Here is a 25218-nt window from a genome sequence, read left to right as displayed (position 1 = left end):
AAAAAAGGAGAATATTATAGCAGGGTTCCCACAACTTGGTTAACTTCAAGGACTTTCCAGGTCCAATACCCTCAAATTAAAGGACTTAATGTGGGGACACATTTCAAGTGAGAGCAAGGTTACATCGTGTTACTTTGTAAGATACATCATTACAGTTTTGTGTGAACGTCAAGTCAAGTTATCTTCATTTATATAGCGCCTTTAACAATGTAGACTGTTTTAAAGCTGCTTTACAGAGACAAACGTATAATTTAAGGTAACAGATTGTTTTGGCTTTATAGCGGTTCTTGAAAAATGTTATTCTCCAGCCAAAGGCAAAGCTGTGAACGTCATGGCAATGTACAATGTACCTCACGCGGGAAACACTTGATGTAGCATAAATCATACTAGCATAAATCAAGCAAGCTAGAGTGCATAGGCCACGAAGGAATAATATGGATTTTTTTATGGACCGGAAGGAATAATATGGATTTTTTATGGACCGGAGGGAATAATATGGATTTTTTATGGACCGGAAGGAATAATATGGATTTTTTATGGACCGGAAGGAATAATATGGATTTTTTATGGACCGGAGGAATAATATGGATTTTTTATGGACCGGAGGAATAATATGGATTTTTTATGGACCGGAAGGAATAATATGGATTTTTTATGGACCGGAAGGAATAATATGGATTTTTTATGGACCGGAAGGAATAATATGGATTTTTTATGGACCGGAGGAATAATATGGATTTTTTATGGACCGGAGGAATAATATGGATTTTTTATGGACCGGAGGGAATAATATGTCCCTGTTATAGTTAAAACATCAAATTTTCCATAATTTATGAGACAACTCTCATATACATAAATCACCTGCTATATTGCCAAATGTATACGATTTTTCATATCAACAGAAAAATATACCAGGATAACCTGCTTCTCTCGAGACTCCCTGCTAGTTCGGTGTTAATGATATGCTAAAGCCCGCACACATGACGACCTGATTGGTTACAAGGTAGTTTGTGACGTCAGAAACACCAGCGATTTCAAACCGTGTTTTTGAGACTGTCTTTGGTTCACTGCAGTTTTAAGCAGAAAATACTCAACAATGCTGTCGACTTATGAATTTACACATGGTTTGTCTTCAAAAGCATATTAAAAACACCACATAGACACAAACAACATTAAAAGCTGGATTTTCACCACAGGGCGGCTTTAAGACTTTAAGAACCTCAAATTTGATACAACTAAATGTAAGACTTTAAAGACCCGCAGGGACTCTTTCAAAACACACACACACACACACTTCGAGAGGCTCGTACCTTCTCGGACGCTGAAGGGCATGGTCACCACACCGTAAGCGCTGGGAACGCCATACAGACAGCAGATGAAGTCTGACAGGTAATCCAACACACTCAAGTCGTGCTCCACCACAATGATGTACCTACACACACAAAGCAGTATGAGGTTTAGTGTTTGGGAAAGAGGAGTAACTGACTACGCTTTCTCAACATTAAAGGATTAGTTCACTTCAGAATAAAAATGTCCTGATGATTTACTCTCCCCCACGTCATCCAAGATGTTCATGTCTTTCTTTCTTCAATCGAGAGAAATTAGGGTTTTTGAGGAAAACATTCCAGGATTTTTTTCCATATAGTGTTCAAAGTCTCTATAGGAGGAATAAGAGTCTTATCTAGACAAACCATCGGCCATTTATATATATATATATATATATATATATATATATATATATATATTAGTGTTGTCAAAAGTACCGACTTCGGTACTGAAATGTAAAAAATGTGACGCTTTGAGCGCTGTTGAGCAGAATCGTAAACACCTCGGAATGGCCGGCCATTGTCACGCGCTCATCAAATGTCTGTGATTGGCTACAATGATCAGCGCTTCAAAAACATGTTGTAAATATACATCAATAACGCTCTTCAGCGAGCGCTTACACAGATACACACGGGAGCGTTTGAAAGCAGGCGTCTACCAGCGGATCGATCCACTGGCGCTGATAGACGCCTGCTTTTGCTTTCAAACGCTCCTGCTTTCAAAACACTTCCGTGTGCTCTCAAACGCTCCCGTGCCTTGATCATTGTAGCCAATCACAGACATATCCGATGAGCTCGTGAACACAATGGCCAATCGGAGGTGTTTATGATTCCGCTCAACAGCGTCAAATTTTTAAAAAATCAGTACCGACTTGGTAATTTTGACAACACTAATATATATATATATATATATATATATATATATAAACATTTATAACCACAAATGCTCATCTTGCACTAGCTGTGATGCGCCACACATTACATAATCACGTTGAAAGGTCAAACGTAATGTAGGCGGAAGTACCGACCCAGTGTTTACAAAGCGAACATGCAAAGATTGAGTAACACCTTTTACAAAAAAATTAATAAAAGGTAAAACAATGTTAGACGATTTTGAAGTTGGAGGAGAAAATGAGATTTTCGCAGTTTTTCGCACTACCCTTTCATTCACGACACGTGACCTTACAACGTGATTACGTAATGTGTGGCGCATCACAGCTAGTGCACGACGAGCATTTGTGGTAAAGAGTATATAAATGTTTATTTTTTGTATTAAATGGCCGATAGTTTTGTTAGATAAGACTCTTATTCCTCGGCTGGGATCGTGTCGAGACTTTCAAGCTGCACTGAAACTCACATTTGGACCTTCAAACCATTGGACCCCATTGACGTCCATTATATGGAGAAAAAACCTGGAATGCTTTCCTCAAAAACCTTAATTTCTGTTTGACTGAAGAAAGAAAGACATGAACATCTTGGATGACGTGGGGGAGAGTAAATTATCAGGAAATTTTTATTCTGAAGTGAACTGATCCTTTGTGAACTGACTGAGACTCACCGGTCTGGAGAAATGAGGGAGCGGATGGTGATGGCAGCTCTCAGCCTCTGTTTCACATCGAGATAACTGGACGGCTCGTCGAACATGAAACTACAGGGAGAGAAACAACATTAATACCAGTGTTATTGTTAACCGAAACTATAAAAATGTGTTTTCATTGATTGAAATGAAGCTGAAAAAAGAATTAGATATTTAAATGAAAATCTTGAACTTAAAAATGCTGCATTTGCAACTAACTTAAAGTATTAAAATTATAAATAACTAAAAAAATCTAATAAAACTGGCATAACAGCACAAAACAAAATTACTAAAAATCAAAATGTAACATAAAAATCATAGCCAATTTAAAATATGAATAATTTTACAACAATATACATTTCAGCATTATTGTCTTTAAGTTTAAGTATTTAAATTGTAATATTTATATTGTATTATAGTTTAATTATTTTTATTTAATTCCTTTTATATTTTCAGTTTTCATTTGAGCAATTTTGTCATTTATTTATTTTTAATTGCAATATTTAGGTTTGTTTTATTTATATTCAGTTTTAGTTTATTTATTTCCAGTTAGTAATTTTAACGTTTCAACAAACTTATTTCAGTTAGTGTCCAATTTTCATTTATATTCTATATCATGTTTGCTTTACTTCATAATAGTTTTTTAAGGACTACAACAAACGGCTTGTAGGAACTACACGACATTCCTCCCGGGTTAGTGACATCACCAACCCTAAAATTTACATAAACCCCGCCCCCTGAACACGATTTATAGACAGAATATGCTAATCAATGACTAGAAGATGGTTAGCTGATGAATTTATGTAGCTGATGTGGAGGTAACTATTCAGAAATGTCCTGTTGCTTCTACATGTTGTCACTTCTCGAATCTCTCCATCATTGTCAGACTCCGGTTTGAACATAAAAGGCTAAAAGTTATTAAAATTTTCAGTGAGGTAATCGGATCGAATTTAAATTAGCATTTAAAGGAACACACACACAAAAACGGCGCGTTTTTGCTCACCCTCAAAAAGTGACAAATTTAACATGCTATAAAAAATATGTAATATTTTGAGCTAAAACTTCACACACACTGAGGACATCAGTAACTTATTTTAAATCTTGTGAAAAGGGCATTATACACCCCCTTTAATGGCTTTAGTTCAGGATAATAACCCTGCAGCAGAGGGACTCACATATCAGCTCTCTGAATGCACACGACTGCGCAGGCGAATCTCTGTAGCTCTCCTCCTGAAAGGTCCTCGACATTACGTTCACGCAAGTGCAACAGATCTGACCAATCAGGGAACAGAACAATCAGTCACATGATGCAACAAAACAACTATAATATTCAGTCACATTTCTAAATATATAATTCATACCAAAGATTTTAGATATACAACAGTGCACTCATATTACTATGAATGGGAGAAAATGCAACATGGTGGAATAAGTCCCGCCTTCTAAATTAAAGGGCCAATCGACGTTAAGCTCCGGTTGCTATATAACAGTCAGTGTTTTGAGTCCCGTGCTTATGACTGAACATACGTTTCTTTTGTCATGATTTGAGTGTTTAGAAACAATTTATGAGACAGTTGTTGGTCGTTTCAATGGTGATTTCAAATATGAAGTTTTGGAGAATTTGATGTTTCCTCAGGATCTGCTCTTGCATGACTAAAAAAGCCGCCCGAGAGGCGTTTCAAAGATGGCCGCCGGGTGAAATGTCTCGCTTTAAAGGGACTTTGGTAATACTGCACAAAAAAGAAATGCATGTGTACATACCCAGCTGTGCACACACCAGCTCCTCTGTCTTTGTGTCATCCTTCCTGCTTAGGATGGCGCCTACTGACCCCTACAGGACAAACAGAGGATTACAACACAATCAAGTCAAACACTAAAATTACCTCATATTTACATCAGCTTCTATATATATATATATCCATCCATTTTTAATGTTATTGACCCAATAAGAAGTTTTGTCCGATATATATTAAATCCGATAAATAATGTATTATTCCGTTTATCTGAGACATTTCAGAAGCGACTGTTCGCCATGATGGTTTTGAATTGCTTGAAATATGATTGAAATCAATTTGAAAAGGAAAATACAGTAAAGTGCAACTCGTGCAGCACAAGTCTGTCATGTAGGCGACAAAAAAATATAATGAAAATGCTGCTGGACAAGAACGTAGTGAATTCTTTGTTTGCTCGTGTTTCAGCGCATCGCTAAAAATTACATAAAAATTTGGATTTAGGTTTATTGGCCAATATATTGATTATCGGCTTTCAAATTTAAAGAATTATCGGTTATTGGCCAAAATTTTCATAACGCTGCATCCCTATCAGCTGACCAGGGTTATCATCATTAACTAAAACTATTAATAACATTTCTGTTAAAAAAAAAAAAGCTGCAATAAAATGAACGAAAACTAGAAATGTTGCCTTTTGAGTTTAAGTTGAAGCACTAACATTTTTAATTGGAAGTATATAAAAACTAAAACTGAAAAAGCAATATATATAAAAAAAAATATATAAAAAAACCTGAATAAAATGACAAAGGAACAATGAAATTACAAAAAAATTAAACTAAACATAAAAATAAATGCTAATTCAAAATATGAATAAAACTATAACAACCCTAAAATAAAAACTAAAATCAGACTGATACTGACCTTAACGGTTTTGGGGATCTGATCAACGTACTGCGGCTTCACGATGGCCTTCAGGTCGTCTTCCAGGATCTTAGTGAAGTAGTTCTGCAACTCGGAGCCGCGGAAATACGCCAGGATCTCCTGCCAGTCAGGGGGAGCCTAACACACACACACACACACACATTAAACATGAAGATGCACACACACGTGAACTAGGATCAGATCTGGATCGTGTTTTCATTTAATTTTATAAATATTAAATAAACCTAATAAAAATGGCATAGCAGTACAAAAAAAAAAAAAAAACACTAAAACGGACACTAAAAAGAAAACTGAATATATAAATAAAGCTAATTCAAATATTAATATTATATATAATAATATTACAACAATATACAAATTAAACAAGCACATCTCAAACATGAAGATGCACATATGCACACAGACATGTGAACTAGGATCAGATCTGGAATGTGTTTTCATTGATTTTAAAATAATAACATATATATTTGATATTAAAATTAGAAAAAATTACTAAAATGAAAATTGAATGTATAAATATCAAAGCTAATTCAAAATATGAATAATATTACAACAATATACATTACAACAATATACATTATACAAATTAAACAAGCACATCTCAAACATGAAGATGCACATATACACACAGACATGTGAACTAGGATCAGATCTGGATTGTGTTTGTGAGAAACTCACATCAAATCTTCCCAGGTTTGGTTTCTGTTTTCCCGCCAGGATTTTGAGAGCAGTGGATTTCCCGATACCGTTAGTACCCACAAGCCCCAGCACCTCACCTGGACGCGGGGTGGGCAGCCTGATAAAAACATGAACACTCATGTTAGGGCTGTCAAATAAAAATGTGCAAAACTGTCGCTATGTCCGACAAGCCACGCCCACTCTCACACACACCATGTTCTGACAATGAAAAACACATCACAGAGCAGAGACACTGACAACACACTGACAGACACACACCAGGTTACTTTTGATATGAAACAAAGTCTCAACTTTCAAATTTGGTAATTTATTAAAGAAATTTAAACAATAAATACGTTTTTTTGGCTCTTTAATGTGTCTGACAGATTGCTGTGTCGCCTCAGTTAAAACTGCTCATCATCTCTTCCTTCTAGTTCATTTATAGCATCAAATAAACATGAATGAACATCAGAAGGAATGTTGTTTTAACCGCGGAAAGACGTCAGTACACTCCGCTTCTCAAGTTCAAATCCTCCCATGTTAATCTACTAACTCTCCTGACTGCTTTGTCCGACAAAAACGGCAGATGGCGGATTATGATTGGTCAGATCGCCTGTCAATCAAACACCCTGCAAAGGGTAAATTGCCTTTAGAATCCGTATATAATTCAAATTTGCTAATATTTAAGAAAGAAATTCGAATTGAACTTTCCAGCCATTTTGACAGCCCTGAGCCCTGACTATGAATTAAACGCACAACAAACTGAACCATGATTATGGCATGACTCAGGTGAGATGAGATGCATGTTTGTACCTGTGAAGCTTGAAGGAATTAGCACAGTATCTGTGTGTGGTTTCCTTCTCCAGGTTGCTTGGCAGGTTCACGATGGAAAGAGCACCAAACGGACATTTCTTAATGAAACAAAATAATTTAAATCAGATTAAATGCATGATAACTTAAATTATTAAGCTATATGGTAATTATTGAGCATTTGACAACTTGTTTAGCATGTTTAACCCTATAAAGCACAAACATTCCTGAGGCCTTTAAACGATCAACATGATCAAAACCTTGCTGTAAAACAAGCAAAAAATCATTCAGTGTGAACTCCGCATAAGAGGTTTGTTCAGTAACGCCTGTCCGGAAAGCCGCCCACATATATGATGCTTTACAGGGTTAAGCTATAGTGAAATGCTCGAGGGATGCGATTGGGTCCTGCAAATACCTTGATACAGATTCCACATCCGATGCAGAGAGACTCTGAGATCCAGACGATTTTACTCTGAGGCGAGACCTCGATACACAGCTTCCCTGAGAACACACACGTGCACTTCAGGACTTCAGATGAAGCAAACTCTGAATCAACATGCACCAATGCTACATTTTCTAAATGTTATAATCATTTGTTAGTATTTATTACTTCAATGAGCTCATTGATTCAGCCTTAAATTATTACATTTTAAGCTAACTGTGATTTTTGTGAGCACAAGCAGAAAATGTAGGGTTACACCTTAAATCAGCTTGCAATGCAATTATTCAAATTTCCCCTAAAATAACAGTAATACTGACAAATTCTTTAATAATAAATATACTTAACGTACAGATATTACAATGTGCAGTTTTATTTTAAGTTCACAGGCTCCAGACTAACATTTAAGGGCAGCAGTAGGGGTGGGCGATATGGCAAAAATATCATATCACGATTTTATTTTCATGTTGGTTTTACTATTTTGCAAGTGACTGAGCATCACAGCCAAACTAATGTCCCTATCTTAAAAACAAAGCCTTAGGTAACAAAATATAAAATAAAAAAAAATGGCATAAATTTAGGCCAAAGTGGCGAAGATAAAAAATATTTGTCATTGTCTTTATTATTAAAAATTAAGAACAAAGATACACATACACAACTTAATATACAAATTAAATAAGCAGCGCTTTATTTTTTCAGCTACATGTGTATTTAACAGCATTGAAGAAAGTAATTAAATGAACAAATATGAAAATAAAACAACATAAACTTCACTGTATAAATTATACATTGATTCTTATTAAAGCTACTATTAAAGTTCTCAGTCAAGAGTGAGTGAGATGCTCTTTGTATTTTGTTGTTTTATTAACAGGGATAGTTCTCCCAAAAATTTAAATTCTCTCAAGCCGTTTTAAACCCGAATAAGTCTCCCTCTTCTGTTGAAAATAAAAGTTATTTGGAGGAATGTGGGTAAACAAACAGTTGATGTACCCCAGAGACTTCCATAATAGTTTTTTCCTACTATGATAGTCAATGGGGACCAGCAACCGTTAGCCACACTCCTCAAAATATCTTCTTTTGTGTTCAGCACAAGAAATAAATGAATACAGGTTTGGAACAACATTAGAGAGTGAGTAAATAATGACACAATTTTTATTTTTGGGTAAATGTCCCTTTAACCTGTTAGCCTTCAGCGCCACTTTTGAAAAATCCCCAGAAATAGCATACCCAACCTAAAAAAGATTCAATTAATTGACCCTTTGTCCTAAAAGCTCAAGTACGGTCTCATTTGAAAGCTGACACCTGGCACTTTATTGGAAATGTAGAATGAATTATTGTCATAATGAAAAAAAAATTATGAATAGCTTCAAAGTTGTGTAAGTTATTAGAAATTTATTTTTATGAAACATCTTCATGAAAATTAAATTGAAGTTGGCCCGTCAGCACTCTAGAAATGCACTCCAGCTAAAGACACATGTCTGACCATGTTATATTTAAAATTTGAAGGTGATAAGTCTAAAACTCTGTATTTTGTTAAATGTTTTTCAAGATCATCTCAAATGACTTTATTTTGAATTGACTCTAAAATGCAAACTTGTGTTTATTGTCATCTATTAGCATCTATTCAGTCTATTGTCTCTATTGTTTTGTGGTGCAAACGAGCCCCATTCAGTGTCACTCTCTCCTGCACACATTTACACCTTTCCAGCCGGCTTATGGCCATAAATATTATTTTCCTTTGTCTCCATTATAATCGCTAACGACTGGCTAATCACGGTGTTTCACCCCCTAATTTCTTTCATAATCTTCACTTCACATTTGAAACTGTATCAAATGCCTTTCTTAAATAAATAAATATTTCAGTAAGCATTCCGATTTAGAAAAAAAATCATAAAAAATAACAGCTAGATGGCAGGTGCAACTAGAGAGCTAGCTAGCATGTTAGCTTAGCACACCATCAATACACGACAATTTATGAGATTAAAACCCTGTTTGAGCTCCAAACTTACTTTATAGTGCAAGTCGAGTGTTTTAAATAATCTTCTATGAGCTTATTTGGCTTCAGAAAAGAAAATCAGACAGAAAATATATGATTTGATATTATTCTGCACTATTGTAAAGTCTATACCGATTAGCATTACATTATACATATAATCTATTATTATAAAAATACCTGACATGGCTCGAAGAACACAGGTAAATCAAATATCATTGCAATCATGTTTATTGTCTTCAAAACATCTTTATCTGCATGTTATAGCGATCTCTGAAAGCTAACGTTAGCTGTGTTTATGTCAGTGACGTCCTGGAAGGTCACAGGTTATTTCTTCTTCGTGAGCTTTCATATTTGGAAAAAACTGTGCAAATGGCGCCCTCAGCCTGCTGTATGGATTGAAAACACAGTACATCAGAGTATCCAGCGCTCTTTATGTATACATCGACGCATTTGGATATAAATTCAATAAATATTATTCCTGTCTATAGAAATATGATGTAAACCTATGATAATATATCAATATTTCTCCAAATCTGCACATTTTTGAGCCAAAAGCCCTGAGGAACGTTGTTTTGTCACGCGTTCTCAAGACAACAGCACCGGAGTTTTTTTCTGAATGGAGCAGCTGACGCTCATAATTCATATTAAAGGTATCGACTCATTTTTTCATTACATAAATCCTGACACAAATTAAGACATAACTGTCACTATAAGTTTCTCAGAATACAATAGTGGTCAAATACTGAAACGTGAGACTTATATATTTTTAATGATGTATAGTTTGTCAAGGTAATAACATTAAATCTGATAGTAACTTTGAACTATTAAAAAAAAAAAACGCTTCAGAGCGTCCTCGCTCTGGTGAAGGTTAACAGGTTAAGGACAAGCGGCTGCATGTTTACTATTAGGGCTACTGTCTCTTTAAGATCTGCGCGCAACGAGTCTACACGCATTTGACAAGCATATTTTTTCTTTATTTGTTCTATTGTTCTTTCACTTTAGACATAACCAACTTTGTTTATGTAAACCTTGTGTGTATTTGACAGTATTAGCGCAATAAGACTCAAAAGATAACTTAGTCCAGTAACCAGACGCTGTTAGACAGGCTTTTAGTGCATGTGCGCGTCGGGTGTTTGCGTTCAGAAAAGCGCCCGTTAGAACAGCGCATCAGCAGCGAATGACATGTTTAACCGGCAAGGCTTTAAAGCACATGCAAATAATACATTTTTATGAATTACAGTGTCCCGTTCCTCTGCATTACATGTGGATATACGTCGCGCTGTACAGTATGTTGAGAAGGAGGCGCCAGAAATGCAAACTGATAAAATGGACGATCCTACGATATTTCTTCAAAAGCAGATCGTGAAGACATTTTAATCGTCCACGATCAAAAATCGTAATATCGCACACCCCTAGGCAGCAGCACACCGAGTTCTACAAAAAATATCTGGTAGCACTGGGGCTGACAATAAAGCACCAAGCTTAATTTAGGTTGTGGATTAAATTAACTTGAATTATTATCATTCATAATGTCTTAATATTCATTAAAAAGCGAGTGAAAAAATATATATATTAGGGAGTGAAAATAGCCAACTGTTTACAATGGTAATTTATTTTTTATTTTTAAATAAGTGTTTAAATGTTTTCCTTCATCTTACATTTTTGTTTGTTTTAGGGCAATCTTTGAAGGATAAAGGATAAAGGATAAAAATGCATTTATATATGATATTATAGTTTTGAAGTGCTGGAAAAAGATGTGTAGTACTAGTAAGCGTTTAACTATTTCTGTCACAATACCGTAGTTATGGTTAGAGTTAATACATTAGCCATATCCATGGTGAATGTTGCTGATTTGTGGACTGAAAGCCTTCTATAAGTGTTTCTCCTGGTTTCCACGTCAGCGCTGTTTGATCTGATAATCTATGGTTTATAACAGAGAACTCGAATCGGAATGTTTCTCACTGGATCTCGCAGCGATGATGTTAATTCTGAGGCGAATTCAATGGATTTCTTCACTGGATCTCCAGAGTCTGGATCTCCTAGTAACTGTGTTGCGTGATCGAGATCAGCCTGCGACTGGCAAGTTTGGGGGCTGCACTGTTTATGATTTGTCAGAACTAATAAACGGTCCGTGAAGCATAAATGAGTAGCGCATTTTTGTTCCGCTTTCATTTTGTTTACATTCGCTGCTCGCACCGGCAGGAAAAATGGTCGCAAAATGCGACCAATTGGTCGCAGTCTGGAGCCCTGCACTGCCAGATTCAAAGACCATCTCACGTTATAGATCAAGATTATTTATCAAGGTTTTTAAACCAGGGGTTCCCAAACTTTTCCATTCCAGGACCCACCTAGACAAGAATAATCTATCTCAAGACCCACCCAAATAATCTTGAAATAAGCTTGAATGTGGGGTGGGAGGCATTAGTTCTCTTTAGAGCAGTTTTTTTCCCTTGTCATAGTATGAATGACATAAGTTTAATTGCAATACAAACGTTTGGTACATTATCAAACATTTTGAGAATTAACAGCCTAATGGCTGTTGAAATAATAATTCAACGATACTTTTTTTGATACCAATTTTATGAAATCCATTTTAACAAGATTACATAACACATTACCTCAGAAAAACTTTGGTTTTATTTTTTCAGTTTGACTCATGCTCCTTAGCCAGTGCACAAAGGAACAAAAAATGTTTTATAAAGAGCTCATGCTCACCAAAGCTGTTTTTGTTCACCAAAATGTAATTTATTCCTGTGATGTCAAAGGTGAACTTTCAAAATCATTACTTCAGTGTCACATGACCCTTCAGAAATATGAAAAAAGTTTGCTGCTTAATATTTTGGAAACTATGATACATTTTTTCATGATTCTTTGAAGAATAAAAAAATAAAAAAGAACAGCATTTATTTAAAAACGAAATATTTTGTAACATTACACATGTTTTAATGTCACCTTTGATAAGTTTAATGCATCCTTACTGAAAAAAAATTCTGACTAACCCACACATTTTTGAACGGCAGTGTACATTCAGTAGGTTATTATTTATTGCAATATAAACACTGTCAGAGTGATCAACAAGGTATCTCTTTATTTACCATTCGAAGACGAAGCAACTTTCTGCTCTTATGATTACTGTCAAGATCTTCTTCATATTTGTCGTGGTACCGTCTTTGCAGCAATTATTTTACCGGAAATACTGCATCACGCGCTGTTGGCATCGAGCCTGGGGAAATGTACCCACACTTTTGATCGACTTTTCCACATCTTTAAGGTATTATGTGTGTGCTCGCGTCTCATATGAATATGTGTACGGAGAGTTTGTGTGTGTGTGCTCGCGTCTCTAGTATGCGCGAGTTTGTGTGTGTTCTCGCGTCTCATAAGTATGTGCGTGGAGAGTTTGTGCATTGGTACATCGTGCAAAATTTTGTGTGTGTGTGTCATTGATGAAACGTAAATTTAGCTGCAGCCATGACTGCGCGACCCACTTCTTCCCAATCTGCGACCCACAAATGGGTCGCGACCCAGTTTGAAAACCCCTGTTTTAAATGACCAAACACACTCACTTACACGTATTTGAGAATCGGAATATCAGATAGTTGATGACATGGTAAGCAAGTTTGTGAATATTTTGAATAAAAAAGTAAAAGCGAAATAAAAGCAACACATCTGTCATACAGTATTATTGTGGCTTTGTGTATCGCGTGACCTTCATAAAAACTCACTCTGGGGGGTCAGTTAGAATATTTTAAACTTACGCGTGAAAGGGTTAAAGCAAAGATAGAAAATAAATATTTGTCTGTGCTGTAAAGTGGTTACAAAAAAATTAATCGGAATCGGCAGGTCAAATCGCCTAGAAAATTGTAATCGGTGCATCTCTAGAGTATTGTGAAAAGCGCTATCCAAATAAATGTGAATTTAATTGAGTACACATCAATAACACACAGAGCCTGAAATCAAGCGTGCGATTCTTACCCATGCGCACCACCGGACAGCTCTTCTTGCACTCCTGACGGCATTTCTTGGGCTTACACTTGTCGTGGTTTACAATAGCGATTCTGGTGTTCTTGTCGGCCATTTGGCTGGTTGGATGTCGCACACCGGCGACGCAGATCTACAGGAAAACAGGAGGCCTAGACCTCACTAGAGAGAGAGAGAGAGAGAGAGAGAGAGAGATATGAGCTGCGTCCGATACTAAATTAATGTGTACTAGGGCTGCACGATTAACCTTTATCGCATCGATATTGAGGTTTTAACTCCCGCGATAACCTAACCTCAGGAGTCTGAGGTTTTTTTCCCCGCCTCTGACATTTGAGTGACAAACCTATTAGCCAATCAAAATGGTCGAATCTCGCGTTCCTGGCTTGCTGGCAAATTAGAAATGGCAATGGAAACAAGGTTGTATGCAGTGCTCCGGCTTTCTGTCAGCAGCAAAGCAGCTAACACACATCGTGTCGTGTACCTCGAATTGTGCCAATAGAAAAAGCTTGTAACTGCGCACAGTGCGCAGAAATGGCCGAAGGCACTTCTTCACTTTTACTCTTACTTGAGTAGAATAAAAATAAAGTATTCAACTTCGCTACATTTATTTTTCACCAAAAGTACAAAGTACTCTGACAAAGGTTCCGAGTCTGCCAACGGAGCAACAGGGTGAGCTGACATTGACAGACACTGCGGTGGAGCCCTGCGCTTCAGCCAATAACTGACAGAACTGAAGCAGTTCAGCCAATAACTGACAGGTCTGACTCGGGTGCAAAACCAGTCAAAACTTCCAGTTCGGCTGGAGGGCGGGGCGTTCAAACCGCGCTTTGACATTCAAACACTGGCACTCGTGTTTTAAATCAGTAATATCGCTAACGTTTCAATATTTCAGTGAATGTAACTGAGCTATGCTCATATTCTGATTTTAAATTTTAATTATGGCAACTCCTGAAATGGGTCATCCCATTGATAATACCAGAGCATTGAGCAGTTGAAGTAAAAAAACTCGGCTCATAAAATGGACGCAGTTATTGCGTGGACGGAGGAAAAACAATGTAAGTGTCTTAAATGCACACAGTTTAATTTAATGGTAAAGCTCGCCCTCTTTACCAATACAGTTAAACTAAATATACAAAGCAAACTTTGTACAAAGTTGATAAAAACTCGACAACAGTGAAATAAGATCGCATTTATTATTTCTGTCAATCAGATGCATGGCTCCCAGCACATTTTCGGGTGGAACGAAAAAAATAAAATAATAAATGTTAACCATACTTCACTTAATTTTTTTTTTACTGGCACTTTTTTGACCTCTCACTTAACCTTCTTTGCTTTCAATTATAAAATGATTTAAATTAAAACATTCAAATTATCTTAACTGGACTTACTTTTCCAAATTAAAAGAATTGCTCTGGACAACAGGGAAAGCTAGTATGTTTGTTTAGCATACCGTCAAACACTACATTTTATGAGTTTAATATGTTTTGCTCCAAAATCAAAATACATGTCAATCGTGTTTGAAATGACTTCTGTGGTTTCATGTTGCTTCTTAACACAGAGTGAGAATATATTATTTTCTTAAATTCCATGATACAATGTTGATTAGTACTGGGCTTCCAGTATGAATGAAACAGAACGCTCCATATCGCTAGCATCTCCCCATGTTGGGTAAAAATAGAAAAATAATAATAAAGTACTTTGTAACGTAGTTACTTGAGTAGTTTTTAAGTTAACTACTTATTTACTCTTACTTGAGTCATATTATTTTTCAGTACTTCTACTTGTACTCAAGTAAATTATTACTTAAGTAGCAATACTTTTACTTAAGTACAATTTGTTAGTACTCTTTCCACCACTGGTATTTAATAATCACGAAGCATCAAACAATCTCATTACCTCAATCACTATGTATGTAGTTTGTTTAACCCTCTGTGTCGTAAAAGTAACAACACATTTTATTCATAATTTTAGGTTTTATGCACTTAAAATTATCGAACGCGAAAATCGCACCGCAATCGCAATATTTGTCAGAAAAACCGCAATTAGGTTTTTTCTCAAAATCGTGCAGCCCTAATGTGTACAACTCGAAAAATTAGAATATTGTGAAAAGGTTTTCATAAGCTGTAAGCCATAATCATCACAATTATAACAAATAAAGGCTTGAAATATCTCACTTTGCATGTAATGAGTCTATATAATATATTAGTTTCACCTTTAAGTTGGAATTACTGAAATAAATTCACTTTTGCACCATATTCAGATTTTTCGAGTTTCGCCTGTATCCTATTGGCCTATACAAGCATTCTGTTGTCCAATTAAAAAACTCTTATTATACATTCCAGAGAAACACTGTTTATAGAGGATATGCGCTGAGTGGCGGCATTTGTTTTCAGCGTGAATGCCACGAAAAACGGGAAAGAGCTTCGAGATTGACTGTACAACTAGAATTGACATTCTAGTTGTACAGAATAATTTGTGCAAAGATGAATGAAGGTCTTACGGGTTTGGAAAGGTTGACATGAGGGTGAGGAATTAATGACAGAATATTCATTTTTGGGTGAACTATCGCTTTAAGAAACCACCTAGAACAGGGGTTCCCAAACTTTTCCATTCCAGGACCCACCTAGACAAGAATAATCTATCTCAAGACCCACCCAAATAATCTTAAAGCATGAATGTTAGGCGTTAGTTCTCTTTAGAGCAGTTTTTTTCCTTGTCATAGTATGAATGACATAAGTTTAATTGCAATACAAACGTTTGGTACATTATACATTTTTTTGAGAATTAACAGCCTAATGGCTGTTGAAATAATGTGAAGAATACTAAGTAGTTTTTGTCTGCTGCCTCAACTGATTTACCCAGATATGGCAGAACAAATATAAAGAAATGGAAAAAGATTAAGTAAGCCTAATCTTAGCCAAAGGTTTGATATGACAAAAAATCAGAATATAAAAAAATAATAGACTAATAATTTTATTTGACAGTAGGCCCATGACCTAGATTTCATGCCCAATTCAGAGCAGTGATTGGAGTAAACGTGTTTCTTCTTGATGACAATGCGCAGCGAACTGCTTAACGAACCGAGCCGCTCTGAGACGCTGAAAAGTGTCATCACAACATGTCGCACGCGCATAGGGCTGGGTCTGGGTATTGTTCAAAATCTTTCGATCCGGTGCCAATTCCGATACCTCAGTTTCGATACCGGTTCCTAACGATACTTTTTTTTTAAACGTTGGTTTTATTTTTTCAGTTTGACTCATGCTCCTTAGCCAGTGCACAAAGGAACAAAAAAAGCACAAAGGAACAACATTTTTTTTTTATAAAGAGCATGCTCACCAAAGCTGTTTTTGTTTTAATAAAAAATACAGTAAAACTTAAGTAATATTGTGAAATAGTATTACAATTTAAAATATTATTTGAATATATTTCAAAATGTAATTTATTCATGTGATGTCAAAGCTGAATTTTCAAAATCATTACTTCAGTGTCACATGACCCTTCAGAAATATGAAAAAAGTTTGCTGCATAATATTTTGGAAACTATGATAAATTTTTTCATGATTCTTTGATTAATAAAAAAAATCAAAAAGAACAGCATTTATTTAAAAACGAAATATTTTGTAACATTACACGTTTTAATGTCACCTTTGATAACTAATGCATCCTTACTGAAAAAAAATTCTGACTAACCTACACATTTTTGAACAGTGTACTTTCATTAGGTTATTATTTATTGCAATATAAACACTGTCAGAGTGATCAACAAGGTATCTCTTCATTTATCATTCGAAGACGAAGCAACTTTCTGCTTTTATGTTTACTCCGTGCACTGTCAAGGTCTTCATCATATTTGTCGTACCGGTCTTTGCAGCAATTATTTTACCGCAAATACTGCATCGCGCGCTGTTGGCATCGAGCCTGGAGAAATGTACCCACACTTTTCCAAATCTTTAAGGTATTATGTGTGTGCTTGCGTCTCATATGAATATGTGCGCGTAGAGTTTGTGTGTGTGTGCTCGCGTCTCTAGTATGCGCGAGTTTGTGTGTGTGCTCGCGTCTATAAGTATGCGCGTGGAGAGTTTGTGCGTGCGCGTCTCATACGAGTTTGTGCGCGGAGAGTTCCGCGCGTCTCGTGTGTGTAGAGTTTGCGTGTGTGTGCGTGAGCGACTTTGTGTGTTGTTGTGCATTTCATATGTATTTGTTTGAGCACTAACGTTGACGAGTTAACTCCTTAGGTATCGAAATCTGGAACCGAACAACCTGTCATTTTTCGACACTTGATAGTATCGAGGTAATTCGGTCGGTACCTAAAAAGTATCGCACTCGGTACCCAGCCCTACACGCGCACGCTTCAAAATCTACTACTAAGCAATTTAGTGATTTCTATTTAACATTGGTACATCGTGCAAAATGTTTGTGTGTGTGTGTCATTCATGAAACGTAAATTTAGCTGCAGCCAATAGTGACTGCGCGACCCACCTCTCCCCAATCTGCGACCCACAAATGGGTCGCGACCCAGTTTGAAAACCACTGACCTAGAACACCCTTGCAACCCTATTAAAGCCAGTTTATCACTTGTTAACATGCATGAACTCATGCAAACGATCAGATATAACGGACACCAGATGTTACACTCCCAACAAAATGCTTTCCCGATGGCAGCCGTGTAAAAAGAGATAAGTCTGGAGAGCAAAACCAGGTCTGATGTGGAGGTTACATGAGTCAGAGACAGACAGATAGACAGCTCACATTCAGGATGAATGAAGTTGCTGATTTGCCATTTGTACAGTGCAGCGCTGGCATCACGTGACAGCTCGTTTAAACATGCACAGCCTGCACTGTCATCCTATTGAACACATATATTAGTAATTTGATAATTAATGAGTCAGTTATCAGATGCAGTGACTCATTCTGCACTTGTTAAGCTGGAATAACCTGAGGTTTATCGTCTTGAACAAGGACACTCTTGTCATAGTTTATGATCCTCTTGATGGGACTCGAACCTGCGATCTTTAAATTAACTTACGAGTCCAGATCATTGATTAACGGCTAGTACACCACACAGCACCCTTTAAATCCGAACCGGTTGGCCTAGTACACCCCATAACCGATGTTTATACATTATACACACACATTACATTCAGACCTACGTTTAAAACGGTTATAAACGATCAGAAATGGCCAGATTCGGTTATATTGAGCACGTGCGCGCGCTCGTCGTGACTCTATCTCACACACTTGTGGGAATAACGAAAGATGACGCAAGACTTTCCCTCAGAGAAATCCCTCCTTTATTTTACCCCCAAAACACTACATTATGTGACATGGTCTTTCTAAAACGCCTGCTTAGCTGTTTTCCACTTTGTTCAGAATGACTTTCATTAAATATTCGTTGTAAACGGGGATATTTGAATGAGAGAAGAAAAGGCCTCGCGCATAGGGCGGCATGCGCACACAGCTGGTGCGTTTTTTTTTTTTTGTCTTTCAAACTACCTATGAATCTCCATTGAATTATTACAAAATGTCAATAAAACGCTGCTCACCTCCCGCTGATGGGAACAACGCAGTATAACGCGTTAATAAGCGTTGAGTTTCTTCCAGTATGAGGAGACGACCAGCGCGTGCTGCTACGGCGCGCACGAGACAACACCGGTAGCAAAAAAAAGATGGCGCCAGAGCGCGCGACGCTAAAGGGACGCGACGCGATCCAAGAACAGTGACGTGATCAGAGTGCGCCAATGCCGGGCAAATGCGAACAGTGCATGGATGTTTACGATTATATTTTACCTTTTTTGAGAAAATCTCCCTATACGTACGTTAGTTGTGGAAACAGATGTAAGGAGACACAGTTGTGGGAGTGTTTTTGAGTGCCGGTGAGTAGCTGTGGCTTTGTTTTGTTGTAAAGATTAAAGGTAGATATTTTTGATTGGTTGTTGTAAAATTCAAATATCTTTCTTTACATTCTTTACTCTGTAAATGTGTTTATTACGTATATTAAGTATATTTGTCATGGCACTATGAATCTATGATACATATATCATACAGTTGAATATTACATATTGTTATAAGATGCTAGTTCAAATAATGTTATGGACACACACACATACACACACACACATACACACACACACACACACACATATATATATATATATATATATATATATATATATATATATATATATGAAAGAATATTTTTTAATTATCTAAAAAAAATACCATTGTATTGCTATCGTTTTAGTTTTTTGGACACGGAGCATTTTTATACTTTTTTTAAAGTGAAAACTACAAATTAATGTCAATATTAGTAACAAAGTATATGTAAAGCAATTACACATTGCATTTTTTAGGGTTAGTGTTAGGTTGGGGTTACTACATTGTATTATTATTATTTAATAAGTGTTTTTTATGCTGTATGTCAGTCTTTTTAATTCCATCCCATCTGTCTGTCCCCAGTAACCATGGCAACCGCCACTAAAACCCCCCCAGGTGCCGACCCGAAGCAGCTGGAGCGCACCGGGACCGTCCGAGAGATCGGGTCACAAGCCGTGTGGTCGCTGTCCTCGTGCAAGCCAGGTGTGTGTGTGTGTGTGTGTGTCTGTTTTTAATCATTGCACACCTGATATTAATTATTAATATTAGCCTGTGTTTTCGTTTTTCATTGTGTCATTCTCTTTCTGTGTGAAGGCTTTGGAGTCGACCAGTTGAGGGATGATAATCTGGAGACGTACTGGCAGTCCGACGGCTCTCAGCCACATCTGGTGAACATTCAGTTCAGGTAGAGCCACTAACAGCCACTGTATGATTGATCCACAGTCGATTAATCTGCCATTATTCAGACATTATGAGACACTTGTTTACAGCTAATAAATGTGTTTGTGTGATTGACTGGTTGACATAAATGCTAGTCAGTTACGAAACACACACATCTAATTAATTACACAATGCTAATCTTATTAATCACAATTTTAAAATAAAATTTGTCTGAGAAATTACCCCAAAAATATCATGTAAAGTCCTTATTGTGTTAAATGAGAAAAGCATCTATAGACATTACAAAAAGTAGCTTTAGAAAGAAATATTTAATTTGATTTAACATAGAATTTATTACACAAACTTTCAGGCTACAACAGTGATTTAATGATGACAGAATTTACATTTTTGTGTAAACTATATTTTTAATGTGTTTTTTATTCATATGGAGACTTTTTTTTTTAATGGAGTTAGTCTCTAAATAAGAAACTAAAACTGTCAGTAGGTGGCGGTAAATATCTAAAGTCATTGAGTCGTGCATTCATTCATTCATTCATTCATTCATTCATTCATTCATTCAATTAATTCAGGAAGACAAAAACTTACACAGGGGCTTTTATACATTATACATTTTTGCCCTGATATTCTGATTTTTAGGGTACCGGTATTTATCATTTACTGCATTATTATATGCAAATATCTTTTTTTACTCTGTAAAGGTGTTTATTATGTATATTAAGTATATTTGTCATGGCACTATGAATCTATGATACATGTATCATACAGTTGAATATTACATTACATATTATTATAAGATGCTAGTTCAAATAATGTTCTGGAACACACACACACACACACACAAATTTATCCATCCATTCATTTTAAAGGACTGGAAAAGTGGAAAATGAATTATTATAGATCAAAGAAAAATCATGTAGGTTTATTTTGTAAATATATTTCTAGTTCAGCTCATAAATATTTAGCTGATTACTTGGTTTGTGTCTGTGAGCACAATGTGAATGAAATAAGTTTTAGAAATCCTTATCCAGTAATAATATAACGGTAAAGGTTATGGAAATACACTCATATAAAGATATGGGAAAGTACTGTAATCATTGAATCTCTCGTTGGATATTATTACATTTTGTTGTATATCAATTAAAAGCATTATGTCTAGCCAATCTAGCCACACAGAAACAAATCAAACAATCTTTACATTTTTAGTAACTTAAGTTCTCTGCTCAAATTATGTCTCATATTGGATTGAAATTTCAATGATTTCCTGATTTAAAATAACAACAAAAATTCTGACCCAAGATCAGTGCATACTGTGTAGAAAACAGTAAACTGGAACGTTTTAAAGTACACATTCATGTTTTATGATGACTATTATAATATATATATGTGGGTTTGTGACTGCTTAAATGTTCCAGACACTAAAGGCTGTGATTGTGTCCTGTTAGGAGGAAGACCACTGTGAAGATGCTGTGCATTTATGCCGATTATAAATCTGATGAAAGCTACACTCCCAGCAAGATCTCGGTCAGAGTGGGGAACAACTTCCACAACCTGCAGGAGATCCGGGTAAGAGACGCACATCACGGACACAGCTGAATAACCACACTAATGTTTTCTTCAATAGTTGCTTCCGGAAGTAAACACTACATTAATTTCTCCAGAGGGAAATCGATTTTTAACGATAATTTATAGACTTTAAAAGACAGCCTTTCTGTGAGCTACGAGGTTGTTAATCAATCGTGTTTTCCTGCTATAGAAGCTTGTTTCCACCACAGAATAAAACATTTTGCGAGATATAAACTTGCAATTGCGTGTTATAAAGTCAGTTTATATCTTGCAATTCTGACTTTTTATCTCACAATCACGAGATTTAAAGTCAGAATTGTGTGTTATAAAGTCAGAATTGTGAGATATAAAGTCAAAATTGCAAGATATAAACATGCAATTCTGAGAAAAAAATAATTGAATTTTTCACAGTTGCGACTTTACATCACGCAATAATGAGATATAAAGTCAGAATTGTAGCAATTACCCTTTTTTATTTTTTATTCTCTGGAGGAAACAAGCTTCCAACGGGGTCAAATTGACCCGAGAGAAGGGTTAGTGACTTTTTTACATTTCAACCACAAAACTCCTTGAATCCATTCAATTTTTTTTGTGTGTATTCGTATTCAGAAGTCCTGGAGTCTCGGACCCTCTGATGAACACTCAATTTTGTAAAAAATGTTGAGGGAAGGATGAGGGTTAATGTTCAAAAACATGCTTGGTAATTCATAATTATGATATTCTATGTCATAATTATGAAATGAAAAGTGAAAGTGCACCTGTCCGGCGGTGTCCAGAATCTCCATGCTGACCGTCTCGTCGTCAATGACGGCCTGGTGGCGATAGGTGGACTCTGTCTCACACACACACACACACACACACACACACACACACACACACACACACACACACACACACACACACACACACACACGAGAGATTACAGAATCCGAATAAGTTCCTCCTGTAGATCTACTCTATCTGACTTTGGTTGTGTACTTTTAAATGACACAGTAATTTTTTTTTGTTAACAAGATGAATAAGAATTTAAATAATATTTCAGAATTGAAGTCGGAGTCGGAGTCGATTCCAAAATCTCTTGAATCTCTGGAATGTTGTGCTTTGGCCCAGGTGCATTGTGGGACATATATTGGCTCTGTGTATTTGACTGTACATCACTTCCATTACTGGCTAATGCGAGAGCTGGCAGGACAAAACCTGTCACACACACACACACACACACACACACATCGAGTCCAAACGTCTCTCAGTCAGTGTTTAACTCACTCACGAATGCTCTCATCATACTATACTTTCTGTAGCGTTATTTCAAGTTTGTTTTAAAATAATCGTATTTAAAAGCAGAATTCACTGTAAAATTCAGCTGTTAAACTGTGGAAAAACTACATTACCCATAATGCTGTACAGAAAAGATGAAACGAGCAGAACATGCCAAAAGATGAGAGTGAGACATTTCAAGCCTATTTGTTATAATTTTGATGATTATGGATTACAGATTATGAAAACCCCAAACTCAAAATTAGAATATTGTGAAAAGGTTTTCATAAGCTGTAAGCCATAATCATCAAAATTATGACAAATAAAGGCTTGAAATATCTCACTTTGCATGTAATGAGTCTATATAATATATTAGTTTCACCTTTTTAAATTTAATTACTGAAATAAATGAACTTTTGCACCATACTCTCATTTTTCGAGTTTCACTTGTGCGTTTGTATTTTTGTCAGATTTTCAAAAACGTTTTCGCCTTCAAATCAAAGTTTACAATGTTATGATTCCCCTCGAGGCTTGGTTCATGGCTTATAATGCATTAACAAAGAGGTTTTTTTAAATCCCTATGGGAGAAATTAATTGGAAAAATAGTTCCCGAACCAGCGGCGCTGAAAAGCTATGCGAGCGCTAATGCACTCTATAGAGGAACTTCACACAGTTGCACAGCTGATTTACTGCTGAAATTAAATTACTCTCATATTTAATTAAGTTTGCATCATTAATTCCATTATTTTTGTCTGTTTATCACCGTGAAGCTGCTTTTGAAACATTATGTATTGTAAAGCACTATAAAAATAAAGGTGACTTGATGTTATAGCCTTAATCTATAAGCTCAAATACTTGATTGTGATTGGTCGTTTGTGGCATTCTACAGTACATTATGTGTATGTAATGTTAAACGGTAAAATTTACTTTTTTTTTCTCTCAGGCAATTGAGAATCACTCTGTGGTCTCGTTGTTCTTGCATAATAATTAATATTTATTCATAAATCAATCTTTCGTGTCCATTTATGTATTTATTTGCTAAAAATCATGTCTAAACAATCAGAATAATGTGAATTTTCACAAAATAAACCAGAATAATGTGAATTTTCACAAAATAAACCAGAATAATGTGAATTTTCACAAAATAAACCCTTGGATTGTAACACAATTGTGTGTGTGTGTGTGCATGTGCGTGTGCGTGTGCGTGCGCGTGCGTGTGCGTGCGCGTGCGTGTGCGTGTGCGTGCGCGTGTGTGTGTGTGTGTGTGTGTGTGAGCAGCAGCTGGAGATGGTGGAGCCCAGCGGTTGGATTCACATCCCTCTGTTGGATCTGGTGAACAATCCCATCCGAACCTTCATGATCCAGATCGCCGTGTTGGCAAACCACCAGAACGGACGAGACACACACATGCGGCAGATCAAAGTCTACACACCCGTGGAGGAGAGCTCCATCGGCAAATTCCCACGATGCACCACGGTAGACTTCATGATGTACCGCACCATCAGGTGACCGAGGTGCCTTCCCATAAGACTCTGTTCTTCAATTAAATGTTTTCAGTTGTTTTAAAATGTGCCGAAGTGTGTTTTATAAAGAGAAGAGTTCAAAGTTCAGTTTATGTACATGGAAATCTACAGGAAATAAATGTTTGTTTGAAATAATGAGAGCAGCCTGTATTTCTTGATGCTCTTGTACAGCAGGATGGATCTGAGAGATACACAGCTCTCATGTTTAGCTTGTTTTATTCAACTGTGAAACACACGGATAGCTCACTAGATCACTGTGCGCTTCAATGTGACTGATTGGCTTTTACTCAACTTTGCGGAGACATGGATGGGTTTTTATCAGTCGCTGTGTTTAAGTGGGAACCATATACAATAAGGTTTAATTAGTTGACATTATCTAATCAAAGAATAATATCTCTACGGCACTTATTGATCTTAATGTTAATCTCAACATTTGCTTCTACATTTTTAAGATCAAGAGTGGTATCTGTTAACATTAGTTAATGCACTGTGAACTAACATGAATTAACGAAGATTAATAAATGCTGTAAGAACATATAACTAATGTTAACAAATGAGACGTTATTGTAAAGTGTTACTGTTTAATGTTGTGAGCTTAAAACAGTACAGACATAAATATTTGTATTT

At 36.2% G+C, this 25218-nt stretch overlaps 2 protein-coding genes across 2 annotated transcripts in view; one reads left to right on the top strand and one right to left on the bottom strand.

The window, feature by feature from the left end:
* abce1 (ATP-binding cassette, sub-family E (OABP), member 1) overlaps positions 1-19228 on the bottom strand; it is a 31147-nt gene extending 11919 nt beyond the window's left edge. The window contains exons 1-10 of the mRNA XM_079589588.1: positions 19018-19228; positions 13469-13636; positions 7477-7562; positions 7065-7162; positions 6252-6369; positions 5553-5690; positions 4663-4732; positions 4077-4173; positions 2884-2973; positions 1311-1432 (exon numbers count right to left, since the gene is read on the bottom strand). Of these exons, the coding sequence (XP_079445714.1) occupies positions 1311-1432; positions 2884-2973; positions 4077-4173; positions 4663-4732; positions 5553-5690; positions 6252-6369; positions 7065-7162; positions 7477-7562; positions 13469-13571 (922 nt within the window). The 5' untranslated portion in view covers positions 13572-13636; positions 19018-19228. The remainder of the gene's footprint in view (positions 1-1310; positions 1433-2883; positions 2974-4076; positions 4174-4662; positions 4733-5552; positions 5691-6251; positions 6370-7064; positions 7163-7476; positions 7563-13468; positions 13637-19017) is intronic.
* On the top strand, positions 18705-24729 carry anapc10 (anaphase promoting complex subunit 10). Its single transcript, XM_079589592.1, has 5 exons — positions 18705-19347; positions 19931-20050; positions 20162-20252; positions 21691-21811; positions 24347-24729. The coding sequence occupies exons 2-5, from the start codon at positions 19936-19938 to the stop codon at positions 24575-24577; spliced, it is 558 nt and encodes a 185-aa protein (XP_079445718.1). The 5' UTR covers positions 18705-19347; positions 19931-19935; the 3' UTR covers positions 24578-24729.
* Positions 24730-25218: the final 489 nt, after the last annotated feature.

The sequence above is a fragment of the Phoxinus phoxinus genome (genome assembly GCF_949152265.1).
Source record: "Phoxinus phoxinus genome assembly, chromosome: 18".
NCBI classification, from domain to species: domain Eukaryota; kingdom Metazoa; phylum Chordata; class Actinopteri; order Cypriniformes; family Leuciscidae; genus Phoxinus; species Phoxinus phoxinus.
This window is presented reverse-complemented; position numbering and strand designations above follow the sequence as displayed.

Excerpts from the sequence above, each read along its gene's own strand:
- anapc10 (XM_079589592.1), top strand. The coding sequence starts at position 19,936 with ATGGCAACCGCCACTAAAACCCCCCCAGGTGCCGACCCGAAGCAGCTG. Across the intron at positions 20,051-20,161 it reads GCTGTCCTCGTGCAAGCCAG|GCTTTGGAGTCGACCAGTTG; the intron begins GTGTGTGTGTGT and ends TTCTGTGTGAAG. Across the intron at positions 21,812-24,346 it reads ACAACCTGCAGGAGATCCGG|CAGCTGGAGATGGTGGAGCC; the intron begins GTAAGAGACGCA and ends GTGTGTGAGCAG.